The following is a 13,227-nucleotide window of genomic DNA, read 5'->3' on the forward strand; positions in this document are numbered from 1 at the left end:
CGCTCATCGTGAGTAGACCGCAACAACTCAAATGAACTGCAGCTCCATGTGATTGACTAGTAGATACCACGTACTCAGCTGCCGTTGCATGCATACTCACTGTCTCTTTGATATTTTACATTATATATCTGTCAAACTGAGATTACGTTTTCTTGAGCAATTTTCTTTCCTTACTCATACATAGAATTCATAGTCTACATTTTTCTTCTTTATTGTATTCTTCTTTTAGTCACATACTTAATCCGAGTACATAGAACTACTTTTCTCGAGCTCAGTTCTCTGATTATTAGTGCTACTTAGTCCTAGAAATCACGTCTTTTCCCTTATTTGCATAGTCCAATTGGTTCTATACTCTTTACACTCGTATGAAAATTTTCTTATTGGTTAATATATTATATTTATCATATTTATTTGACCTTAAAATGTATTGACAAGTTAAACATTTTATATAGATTATATCCAAACTTTCTGATCTGCTTGTTATCGAAGACATATAACTTAGGTCTGAAATCATGGAAACAATATCATGCAAAAATCATTGCCTTTTCCAAGTTTAGCATCGTTTAAGTCCATTGAGAGTATTCTGAATAAACACATATAATTACAAATGAATATATTATAAAATATTTACTCTACTGCAATAAAATAAAACGTTGTATTTTGCCTTTCCCATAACTTATAGCAATTCAACATCATCTACTCTCTGGCACCTCTAAACCTCCAATCCAACATGCCAACCCCTTACTCACGTAGCTCATGCGTAGAGGGTATCCAAGAAAGGGGGACAGCCACAGAGCGCTATAACGCGCACGCTGAGTGGGTCAGGTGCAGCTCACTCCCTCGGTACCTACGGGCGCCCCCCCTTTAAAATCGAGGATGCGCCAGCTGCGCGTGACTTTGCCTTTCGCTGCGTTTGGAGTGCAATTTTTAGAACTGACCCCTAATTGGCTTTTGACGGCAGCCGCGGCTTACGTAAGTCAGCCAGCCTTTCAATCGGTTAACTATATCAACTAATTGGCCAATAGATGGCCCATTGCCCGACTGCCGCACGATATGATTTACTTATTTATTTTTTTCGCTGTACATTTGGGGCCCATCACGCAATTTGTGTGCTCATAACTTATGCAAATTGCCCGATGCACCTTGCTACCTCACTCTTGCTCCCTCTCACTGTATCTCTCTCTTTCCCTTTCTCTGTCTCCCTTTCTTGCCTACTGTCTGGCCATCTCTTTCTCTGTGCGCTGACTGATTTATTTTTATAATCTGCTGGCGCACCCCTTCGTATTGGCGGGGCTTTGCTAGCTGCCCGCCTTGGTCCAATATTCATATAATACATACGTAATAATTATAATGACAAATGCAAATAAGTAGGAATCGGTTGCTTTAGTATATTGCACTGTCGGATACTCTGCTGCAAGGTGTTTGTGTCAGGTAACCAAGTCTTGCAAGTGCGAATTTTTCTAGGATTGCATCAGGTAGTCAGTCAGTCGTTCAGATAAGATTTTGTATATATATTTTATATACTGGGCTGATAACTCGACAAGGCTGCCCATATTCGAGGTACCCATGCATATATATAGATTAAAAATAAATCATAAATGATTATATTCATTATTTTTGGTTGTGTCCGTCTCTATTAAAATATAAGGTTGATGGTTCTGTCGAATATGGACAATCCTGTATTTGGTTCACTAAGACTTATTCCATAGTACAATTTATCATCCCTCTTCAACCTGCATCAAAAAAACTAGAGACTGATCACAGTTCAAATACCTGTCAAAGATTCTAAATGCGATACATATATAAATACATTTCTATATACATATGTATAATTTCTTTGATATTTTCCTCGCTCATAGAGTGTAATATATGAATACCATCATAAAGTGCTAAATTGTTTATTTGTCTTTCTGTTTTTTTTTTTTTTTTTTTTTTTTTTTTTTGTGCGCGCGGGTGGTTGCTTTATGGCGGCCATTCCCATTTATCATCATTATTCACACACCTTTCGGACGCAATTTTCCACTTGCGCCTCGACTCGTTGGGAAAAACGATTTTCCAATTTTCCAATTTGTTTATCTTGTTTTTTCTTAGCATAAATTGCATTTAAATGGAAATTATAGCGTGATGTGATCTCGTGTTGAGATCTCTGCCCATCACTGTGATATTGTAGCTGACATTGTCGCTGTTCACTTTTTCAGCTCAAAGTGTGTCAAACTGCATTAGGCAATTGTCGCTAGTTTTAGGTGACTGGCCATGTGACCAGTTAGGCCCTAAGAGCAGTCAGCCCAAGGGGCGACATGAGGTAATGAGGGCGTACACGTGGAATAGGCTGCCAAATGCATTGTTTATGGACTCTTTGACGTTATTCGCGTGTACGTCATTATATATTTACGTACAACCGCATACCCTTCCTGCGCTGTTGTCAGGCCTGGCACCCTTAGAGAAATTTAAAATGAAAATTGGGGGAAATTAATTGATTTTTTGAAACCGAATAATAAATGCATTATAAGAAACAAAATACTGGCAAAGGAATTCTCTAGGTAAATTCAAGGAAAACAAAGTAATTGCAATTGCAATTGATTGCCTTTTACAGTATTTCGATTGCAGACTTTAAACAACAAAAACAAAATTTCTTGATATTATATGCTAATATAAATATATACTAAATGGCAATCATTAATGACTACCTTCAGTGCGTCACACATGCCGCAACAAAATGCAAATGCCCATTAGCAGGTCTATAAATGAAAACGTATGTAAATTCCCGTCTGTCTCGCTGTTCGCTGTGTGTGAGTGAGTGTGACCAAAACAAAGCCAAAGAAATGTAGAATAGAATTTTCTTTTTGTTTCTTGTTGAATTTGTGCAGCTGCCCAAAAGAAACACTTTTATCGCTCACTTCTCATTCAAGAGTCGAGCCCAACGCGTCGACGCGTCGTCCAATGAATCGCAGTTGCAATCACTTGCCAAACATATAGTCGACATATACATATACATATACATATACATATATATAAATATATGTATAACTAGGCTATATATTAACGATCGTTTGGTTAAAACGCGATCCCATCACCATTTTTGACGCAGTTTCCCAATCGCTGGCGTTTCGAGTGCTTCAATTTTCGGTGCGGTGAGAGCGCGTTCTGTGTTCCGTGTTGAGCTTGAGAGGTAAAAAAAAAAAAAACAACAAAAGAAAATTGACGGGCGGAAGTGTCAGTTGGATGTAGTGCATACGTAACCCATAATACCCAAACACACAGAGGAGAGCAGAGCAGAGCAGACGTGGCAGAAAAATCGAAATACAACTTAAGCTCTTAGCAGTTGTTGTTTTGGTTCTTTGGCTTGCATTGTGATTGCACTGCTCTGGTTGCCTCCGGTTAGCCCCAGGTTTTTGCCCGGTTTCCCGGCGGGCCAAGCACTGAGTCTGTCCCGCTTCGCTTCACCGGGCATAATTGAATTTGCGCGGCGGGAAAGGTGTAAGGGGCGGCACTCTGCGCGTATAGTAAATTGACCTTGTCTAATCCTCAACCACCCAACTTAACCGGCAGGTTGAAGGCAAACCACTAAACACGGCTACAGCGGTGCAACGCATTCAGCAACTGTTGATGCAACAGCAGCTCAAACTGCTGCGAAAATTCCATCAAGTGACTGCATTGGCAAAACGTTAAGCATACGCCCCGTAGCCCCGTCGGACAAGCGAATTCAAAGTGAAAGTGAGAACGTGCTAGTGTGAGAGTCAACTAAAGTGTGTGAGAGAAAGGGAGAGAGAGAGAAAGAGTTGAAAGTCAAGTGCAAAACAAAAAGTCAGAGTGCAAGCGTGCCAATAACCAGCATAAAACTGGGTAACTTTTGGCTTATAATTAGAGGTAAGTCCATGTCCGGCGACAACTATGTGAAGCACAGCAAAAGCAACAACAAGCGACGACAACGACACCCGACATCAAGCGCCTAAATATAGTTATTAAAAGCTCATTAATAAATAACACATGTTTACACAACTGCCGAATGCCAAACGGCAGACAAATTTATTTTTTCGCTGTGACTATGTGAATGCAATTAAAGGGAAAAATACGATTTCTAGTATAGCCAAAAATACAATTCATATTTTATGCATATTATAAAGGTTTTCAGTTAGATTAGCTATGATCTTTGGAGGTTTTTTTTCCTAACAATTTATGCTTCTTAGTTTGGCATATTTATTTTGATTGGTGCTGCATATCGAGCTAGTGTTGCTAACTTCCAGCTGTATATACTATTTCCTGAAGTTAGACTATATTCAAAGTATTCCTTGGGTGACAAGAACTAAGTGAAAATGACAAAAGAAATAAAAGAAAATAAATAAAAGAAAATAAATTTTAAAAAACATAAAATGAAATTAAACATAAAAAATTAATTTAAAATTTGAAAAAATTTTTAAATTGTATGAGAATTTAAAATAAAAAAAAATTTAATAGACAATTTTTTTATTACGTCACAAATTAGAAAAATAAAACAAAATCGACTTGTTAAAAATTAAATATAAATTGCTTAAAATTTAATAATAAATAACATAAAAAATAAAAAATTTTTTAAACATTGAAACAAATAATTTAAATACCATTTATAAAAAATATTTAATGAAATAAAGAAGCACTGACGATAATGAGCATTAATTCCAGAGTGAAGCCTCTGTCACGAGGGAAAATATATATTCAAAGAACATATATTACCAAATATTATAAGCAATTTATATTTTTCACATGTCAATCAGTAAATGTGTCAAAAATATAAAAATAGAAACATATGGTCTATAGGACTATACGACTATGTTTGTACTAGCATCAGAGTTCTCAAATAAATTGTGTTGGCTAGTGTGTGCGATCGAAGGACACGCTTAAGATAAGAGCTGCGCACATTAACAACTTGTTCGGAGCTAAAACAAAGTCAAAGCAGGAAAACTATAAATCGAGAACGAGGACTTGAAAGCAATCATTAGGAGAACACGCCAGCTCACACCGAGAGAGGAAAGTGCTTGGCTCAAGTGGGGGGAAGTTCACAAATGACCTTCGGCAGGGACACGCAGAACTTATCGTGCTTAACGGCAATACTTATATATATATATATGTATTTATTATATACCCGAATTAGGAACTACAACAAACTTAATTGAATTGGCAACCATTTTGGGTGGCTGTTCAGCTCTTCGGGATCTGTGTTTGTGTGGCGCCCGCTCTAAGGGTGCAGCAGCGAATGCCAGGTTCAAGTTCAAGTTTGTGGCACATAAATAGATATAGATATATGCACGCCAATAAATCGCCTCTGACAGCGGACAAAATGTATATCAAAGCGTAGCGAACACCCGATGGCTATGTCAGATATTTCTATGCAAATCTATATATACACATATATGTATATCGAAACATATAGTCGGCTGCATATCTCGCAATTATCTTAATTATTTGCCAGAGGATCGGCGGGAGAAGCAGACGTTCGTCATGCAGTTGGCACATGAACATAGGCCCCATAACCGGATCGATGCGACCCGCAACTTGAAAGCATATACATACATATATACAGACTTACATGATATATACAGACATATATAGAATTCTGCCCTATAACGTTGGACGTCTGCCCAAGCGCTAATGTGGAAAGGAGGCGCAATGAGCTCCTCGCTGACTGGGCACATGATTTAGCTAAGTGACAGCTTGACAGGAGCCGTCGCAATGGATCGATGTGTGGGGTGACCTTTGGGGCAAGTTAGACAAACTGCACCACCGACCACCACTGTGCCACCACCAGTGCACCACAGCTAACAACTGCCGGGTCATTAGTAGCGAAAGCCTAAGCCAAATTATAGACACACTACAGAAAGTTATTCGTTTGACTTAAGTTATTGACAGCTTTGTGAATACATCAGAAATGCCGTGAATACTGTTTATATATGTATATATATTTATAGGACATAAACTAATATAATAATAATATAATATTTAATAATAAATTATTTTTACATATATAATGAACTTTAAGCTATGAATTGCTCAGGCAAGTTTTATAGGAAAAAAAAGAAAAATAAAGAAGAACTAGGTCAAGGCTCTAAGCAGCTGCTTTGACAGCTTGAGTTTCAGTTGTGTGGTACAGATATAATTTTATCATATAACCAGACACACAAGGTTAAACTTTATCAGCAGAGCTATTACGATAAGCTCCAGATTATATTACTATATGTAAATTATATATAAAACAAATTGCCTGTCAATGTCAGTTTTCAAGTGGCTAACAAAGTAATGAAACTTTCTAAAAGATCATAAAAATGCGATTAAATTGACGAAACTAAACTAAGGACTGACGCACAGCTGTTGAGGTAGGAACTCCGATACCCGCTAAGGCTAATCAATTGTAGCTCTGACTTCGGTTTGGAATTTTCCGCTTGAAGATAATTATGAATGTCAATCAAACGAGCTGCAAATGCGTGTTGCCTCAGAACTCAGAACGCAGTGCCCCAATTTTCGTTGCCGGCATTTGAGAGCGAGAGAGAAACAGAGTGCGACAGACTGAGAGCGAAACAGAAAGAGAGAGAGAGAGAAAGAGAGAGAGAGAGAGTGGGCGCGAGAGTGTTTGGCGTTGCAAGGGATTATTATAGCAAGCGAAACTTCGCTCTCTCAGCAAGGACGAAGCATAAAAGCGAGCGACAGGCCAAACGATGCGCATTCACTGGAGCTAGCTTCGAGTCGACGGTTCGCGCAGCGGAAACGGAAACGGAAGTGAGAAAAGCCAAATAAGTCGAGGAGAAATCAACAGTGGCAGCAGCAGCCAAACCAGACGCAACTCAATAAAGAAAAAGTGCATAGTGAAAACGAAAGCCAAAGAACAGTTTGTGCACTTAAAGACCAGTTAAAGCCAACGAGCCAACGAGCCAACGAACCTTGAGCCTTGAGCCTTGGGCGACCGCAAACGAGCTACTGTGAATACCTATTCACAGTTGAGTGGGCGCTGAGGCGTGACACAGATTCCGATTGAGAAGGGAGCCGTAGAGTCACAGAGCCACATTCGAAGACTGCACCAAGCAGCTGCAGCGGCTTTTATCGATTATTTCGAGAGACAGCGACAGCGGACTGAGCAGCCGTTGAGCAAACGCAAACGGACGCAGTTCGTCCGATTCTAGGGAAAGCGGCCCAGTACAAAACCACTACAACGGAGCCATTCAGCGAGCGCAATTTGGTGCTAGGCGCTGTCCGAGACGCCGCCAACAGTAAAACACGAACATTGACGCTGAAAAAGACGACGCCACATCGATAGAGGCTGCACTGAGAGCACAACTGGGAACAGGGAACGAGAACGAAAACGAGAACGGGGACGGGAGCCAGCCAGCCAGCCAGCCAAATGGCTTACCTAATTAACATACTCAAGTTCAATGTGAAGTACTTAAAAAATCAATAATTTGAGCACAGTCTGACAATTGTCATCCATCACACTATATACACACAGACAAATATACATACATATATATAAACCCTTATATATATTAAAGTAAGTGCTCGATTGGGGCATTCACACACACAAAAACACACACACACGCAGACACTCACACGTACGAGTTCCAGGACTTCCTCGTTTCCTCCACATCCCGCTGCCGTGAACGTCTACTTTCTATAGCCGTCTCGCTCGCGACTTGTTGTTGCTTTGCTGCAGCGATTGCTGTCCATTGCCAACGCTCGACCTGTACAATGGAAAAGTCTGGGAAATTTTCAGATTACCTCTTCGCCAAAATGGGTCCACCGAATATGACGGCAGCCGTGCACGGCACTGAGCTGCCACCGAAGACCACGGAACGCTGCGATGCGCCCCTCGAGCTAACTGGCTATCGCAAATGGCTGAGCGATAATCTGATGCTCCTTGTCACGCTCTCCGGCGTCATGCTGGGCGTCATTTTGGGTAAGTCTAACGAAATGCATAACATGGCATAGGAGGGGTAAGCCCCATCCATCCATTATTGATACACCGCACGAAAAATAATGAATATTTCATTTTTTTGGTTTACGGGTTAAGCATAACTATTCCTATTTATTTTTATTAAATTTGCATACTATTGAAAACAAAGCTCAGTATATTATAAATGTATTCAAGTGAATCATTTATTAAAGTAAACAATATTTAATTTCCATTATAGTTTTTTTTTTTTTTCATATTTTATTTTAATTCATTGCTTAATGACTCAACAAATATAATTAGTAAAAAATTAATATACTTATTTTGATAAACAAATATTGTAGTAAAAGAATAGAAATCCTACCTAAACCTAAACCTAATTAAAATTTAATAAACAATACTTATGTAGACAAACGAATAGTAAGATAATAGAAGTCCTATTTACTGATAGAGCATATGTCATAGAGTAAAAAATTTGCACTGCTTGCTATAACATTGTTCTAAGTACGTATATTTTAAAAGACTTTATTCTCATTTATCTTTTTTGCTCCAAAGGCCTTTCGTTGCGTCCGTTGCAGCTGCACGAGGACTCCATTATGCTGATCTCGTACCCAGGCGAGCTGTTCATGCGTGTGCTGAAGCTGATGATACTGCCATTGGTTATCTCCAGCCTGATTGCCGGCTCGGCTAGCCTCAATGCCAAGATGAATGGCAAAATCGCGCTGCGCACTCTCGTCTATTTCGCCACGACTTCGTTGTTCAATGCGGCGCTGGGCATTGCGCTCGTCATGCTCATCCATCCAGGCAATCCGGACTTGCACAATGCAGACGATCGGGCATCGGACAAACGGGCTGTTAAGTTACTGGACAGCCTTTTGGATTTGGGCAGGTGAGTGAAGCGAATCGCGCGTAAAACGCATGTAAAACGCGCGAAACTACACTGCTTGTAAACATACAAATGAAAGCAGTTCGGTTAGAGTTAACAGTGAAAAAAACTTCCTGTAGTTTAATCTGCTCCGTAAATTATTTACAAATGAAAAGAATATATTAGTTTTGTATAGTCCCAGTCTTACTTTTATGATATTATATATCTGAATATGTGACATCGTGGGCCTATGCTGAATAGTCTGTAAATATTCTTGTCAATGTACACTGCTTAAAGCTATCCACTTATGATACTCTTCTATATAACTATTCGATACACTGCTTGCAGCTAACTGCCGTCTCTCATACACTGCTTGCAATAACTGCTAGAAACTCAAAATATACCAAATATACCTCTGCTTTCTCTTCAAGTAGTTCAAGCTGCTTTAAATAAGCTATTTTGATTGCAGAAACGTTTTTCCGGACAACCTATTCCAAGCATCGATACAACAGGCGCACACCGTCTACCTGCCCAAACCGAGCGTTTTGCATAGCTTGAATGACACAGCCAACGATACAGCCGTAGGCATCGTGCACGGCGTGGAAGCACAACGTCAAATTCCGGAGATGGAGCCGGTGGTGCTGGTGAGGGATGTGCAATATCGCAGCGGCACCAATACGCTGGGCATTGTGTTCTTTTGCCTGGTCTTTGGCACCGTCTTGGGCACCATCGGACAGAAGGGTCAGGTGGTTGTCGACTTCTTTGCTGCCGTATTCGAGGTGATCATGAAAATGGTGACGTGCGTGATGTGGCTAACGCCGGTGGGCATCAGTTCGGTCATCGCTGGCAAAATACTGAGTGTCGATAATCTGAGCCTGGTGATGGCCCAGCTGGTGTGGTTCATCATAACGGTGGCCATCGGTGTGGTCATCTATCAGCTAATTGTGATGCAGTTCATCTACTTTGTGTTCGTGCGACGTAATCCCTTCAAGTTCTACAAGGGCCTCATTGAGGCCATGCTAACCGCCTTTGCCACAGCATCAACGTAAGCCATTAAAATCTATACTCTCTGCTCTCTTTCTGTCTCTCTCTCTCTCAATTTCTTTGCTGAGAGATATAAAGCCCTTGTCTCTATCTCTTTCTCTGTGTGGTTGCGAACGTTTAACATGTTACAAGTATTTTTCCTTCTTTTTGGTTTCCAAACGATTTGATTTTCCATTCGTTGAATTTTTCTTTCGAAAAAAAACAACAACTTTTTTGTTTTGCAAATCACAAAACTCACCAAAAACAACAACAACACATACTGAAACAACAACAACATCCCAATCGAATACGCATTTGAAATCGTTTCGAAACTCATGTGAAAACTGATCTGGCAACGCCTGCAGCGCCGCCGCTCTGCCGCTGACATTCCGCTGCATGAACGAGAAACTGCGCATTGATCCGCGCATCACACGCTTCGTCCTGCCCATTGGCTGCAACATCAACATGGATGGCACCGCCCTCTTCATAGCTGTCGCCTCCATCTTCATCGCCCAGATGAGCGGCATGGTGCTGGGCTTTGGTGAGCTCTTGACCGTGCTGCTGACCTCCACGGCGGCCTCCATGAGCTCGGCGAGCGTGCCGAGCGCAGCGCTGGTCCTGCTTCTAGTCGTCCTGACCGCCATCGATGCACCCGTACAGGATGTGACATTGCTCTTCGCCGTGGATTGGTTTGTGTAAGTAGAGCTATATAAGTATAGATATTGTGGAAATTATCATTTTTCTAATCGAAGTGACCTTGAAATTCAAAGGGCCCTGGCCTCCTTTTAGAGATATTCTGGGTGATCTTCTAGACGGGCACTTCGACTAGACCTTTCTTACTTTCCTTACTGTAGTCTATTCTTAAGCAATCAAAGTTAAATTCTTTAATTTGCCACTTCACTTCCCATAGCTCTCTGATTAGTCAATCCCTATATACTCTATTGGTGCGCGGACTTATAGATTCCTGTTTTGCAGTGATCGCATACGCACAACCAACAACATGCTAGGGGATTGCTATGCCGCCGCTGTCGTCGAGGAGCTATCGCGCAAGGAGCTAATGGCCTTGGATGCTGCTGCTGTCAATTACCAGGTAAAATAGAGCTCCAACTCCCACTGGCATATATCTAAATCGATTTTCCTATTGATGAAGGATATGCCCGCTGGTACACCCAATGGGCATCATGTGGGCCTGCTGGAGGGCCAAACCGAGCTGGAATCACCCGGAAAATGTCAATTGAATGACTCCGTAGTCGTGGACATGAGCGCCGTAATGAATAATGTGAATCTACAGCAGGAGCAGAGCAATCGTCGGGTCTAAGCGATTGAACAGGACTTTAAGCAGAAGCACCAATAAGCACGTAGATTACCACCAATAGACCACAGTGTTCCCCCGATAACAACAACAACAACAACAAAAACACCTTTTGATAAACTCTTTTTTGATTTTTTGATGAAGAAACTTTTCAAAATATGAAAACAAAAACAAAACCAATATACCCTGATTTCCCATTTTCAATGGGCTCAGGGTATAATAATTCAACATTTATAGAAATGTCAATCCAACTGTTTGTGAGACTGTCCAAATAGAATTTTGTCTATGATTTAAACCCACCCTGAAAAAGAATGAAGAAGATAGTGAAAACTATATCAGATAGACAAGCATACACATATAGCTGTGTTTCCATAAAAGATCTGACCAAAATATCAATAGCAATTACTTAGGCAGATGCAAATATACACGCGAGGATCGAATCGGATCGGATCGGATCGAAAGTAAATATATATACACATAACAAACATAATAATAGATTACGAATATAGTAGAGGCCACCTGCAAGATTCATATAACACATATATAGGCAGTTATATGAGTCAATTAATAGGCGTATACGTATATATAATTTCGATATGATATGCAATGAAAGTAGTAGCAACAAAATCTTATATTATAAATATATACACTCAACTAATTTCAAGAGAAGGAAATGGGAATGGATTTTTGTGATGTGTTTTAAACTATATGCATAATCTGTATGGGTATTATTTTATAAGCGCCGCGGCTAGGGTTGGCCAGGCGACCTATTTTTGTGATTGTGTCATTGATGGCAAGACGGGAACTTTTTAAAAAACAATTATGATTTAACAAACATTATAATATACAATATATACTATATTTATATTGAGAGACATTTTGTTTTTCTTATGTAATGCAATTTGTAAGTGCAAATGCGCAGGTTGTAAACGAAGTTGGCTTAGTTTTCGCTTTGGTTGGCTGCGAAACCCACCTCAGTTCAATTGATTTTGTTTTAGACCACACTCACCTATATATAACAATTTATATACATATGATTGTATATCCCTTATGCATACGTAGACTGATAGTAGAATTAGTGTGATTATATTGAAACATACATACATACAAATACTTACTTATAAAACATACCGAAAAACCATATCCAACATTCGATTTGTACGCATACGCTGAATACAATAAAATAATAAACAGTTATGTTAATCTATAAAAATTGATTTATTTACGGATCGGTCAACAAGTAATTCACTTACGAGAGTGTTTAGAACTATAGAACGTGTTGCTATCCGGTTTTGGCTTCGTTCTGTGTCTATCTGATTGCAAACCTGCAATAGTTTGAAAAGCATTTTTGAAACGAATTATAATAATAATCTAAGACTATTTTAACTAATGCTATACAAATGGCATTTTAGGATACCTTAATATATCTATATTTGTATGTATACTTATATTATCGCTATGTATATGCATTTACTTTTAACTCATTAAGCGATTATAATATTATTCATTATTCATCATTATATTAGCAACACATCATCTGACTAGTCCTTTTCATATCTATATTTATTCCCATACTACATATATTTTATATATATATGTGTCAACAATTGAATCTATGACTATACTTTATATCAATATAAATATATCTTTACTTAATTCACTTCTAATTCATATCATCTTGCATTCACTGACAGTCTCATGATTTATCGATGTTAGTCTAATGTTGGCTCGTAGAAACTTAATATATAATATATATCTCTAAATACAACTATTTTTAACTATTGTAAGTCCACGTATATATCATATCATCTTACACTATCTGGCAATCTCGTGATTTATTGATACGTATTAAAAAATTACTGCATAATACTCATTCTGATATTTTGATTACTTGCTGTAGAGCATTTTAGAATTGCATCTATATCCATTGTTAATCCACTTAGATGTCATATCTTCTTACACTCGCTGGCAATCTGTTGATTTATCGATACATTTACATAGCACTGCAATCGATATACATGTAAGCCCTATTGTACACTTTTCGACATTTTGATTAGTTGCTGCGCTGAAGCGGATATTTGCCTATCAACATGGCCATAAATCGTGCGATCGATC

General features: G+C 39.2%; 1 protein-coding gene across 4 annotated transcripts; it reads left to right on the forward strand.

Annotated features, from left to right (window-relative positions):
* The first annotated feature begins 2,927 nt into the window (after positions 1–2,927).
* On the forward strand, positions 2,928–12,315 carry LOC6577678 (excitatory amino acid transporter). 4 transcript variants are annotated; one of them, XM_015165791.3, is made up of 8 exons: positions 2,928–3,169; positions 3,550–3,867; positions 7,736–7,918; positions 8,468–8,801; positions 9,247–9,822; positions 10,166–10,495; positions 10,776–10,890; positions 10,951–12,315. In XM_015165791.3, the coding sequence occupies exons 3-8, from the start codon at positions 7,753–7,755 to the stop codon at positions 11,116–11,118; spliced, it is 1,689 nt and encodes a 562-aa protein (XP_015021277.1). In that variant the 5' UTR covers positions 2,928–3,169; positions 3,550–3,867; positions 7,736–7,752; the 3' UTR covers positions 11,119–12,315. The 4 variants fall into 4 exon arrangements, with proteins under 4 accessions (XP_015021277.1, XP_015021276.1, XP_043864577.1 ...); XM_015165790.3 differs by having other exon boundaries at positions 2,928–3,867; XM_002003592.4 differs by lacking the exons at positions 2,928–3,169; positions 3,550–3,867 and having other exon boundaries at positions 6,684–7,918.
* Positions 12,316–13,227: the final 912 nt, after the last annotated feature.

This window comes from Drosophila mojavensis, unplaced genomic scaffold, assembly GCF_018153725.1.
Source record: "Drosophila mojavensis isolate 15081-1352.22 unplaced genomic scaffold, ASM1815372v1 contig_36, whole genome shotgun sequence".
NCBI classification, from domain to species: Eukaryota; Metazoa; Arthropoda; class Insecta; order Diptera; family Drosophilidae; genus Drosophila; species Drosophila mojavensis.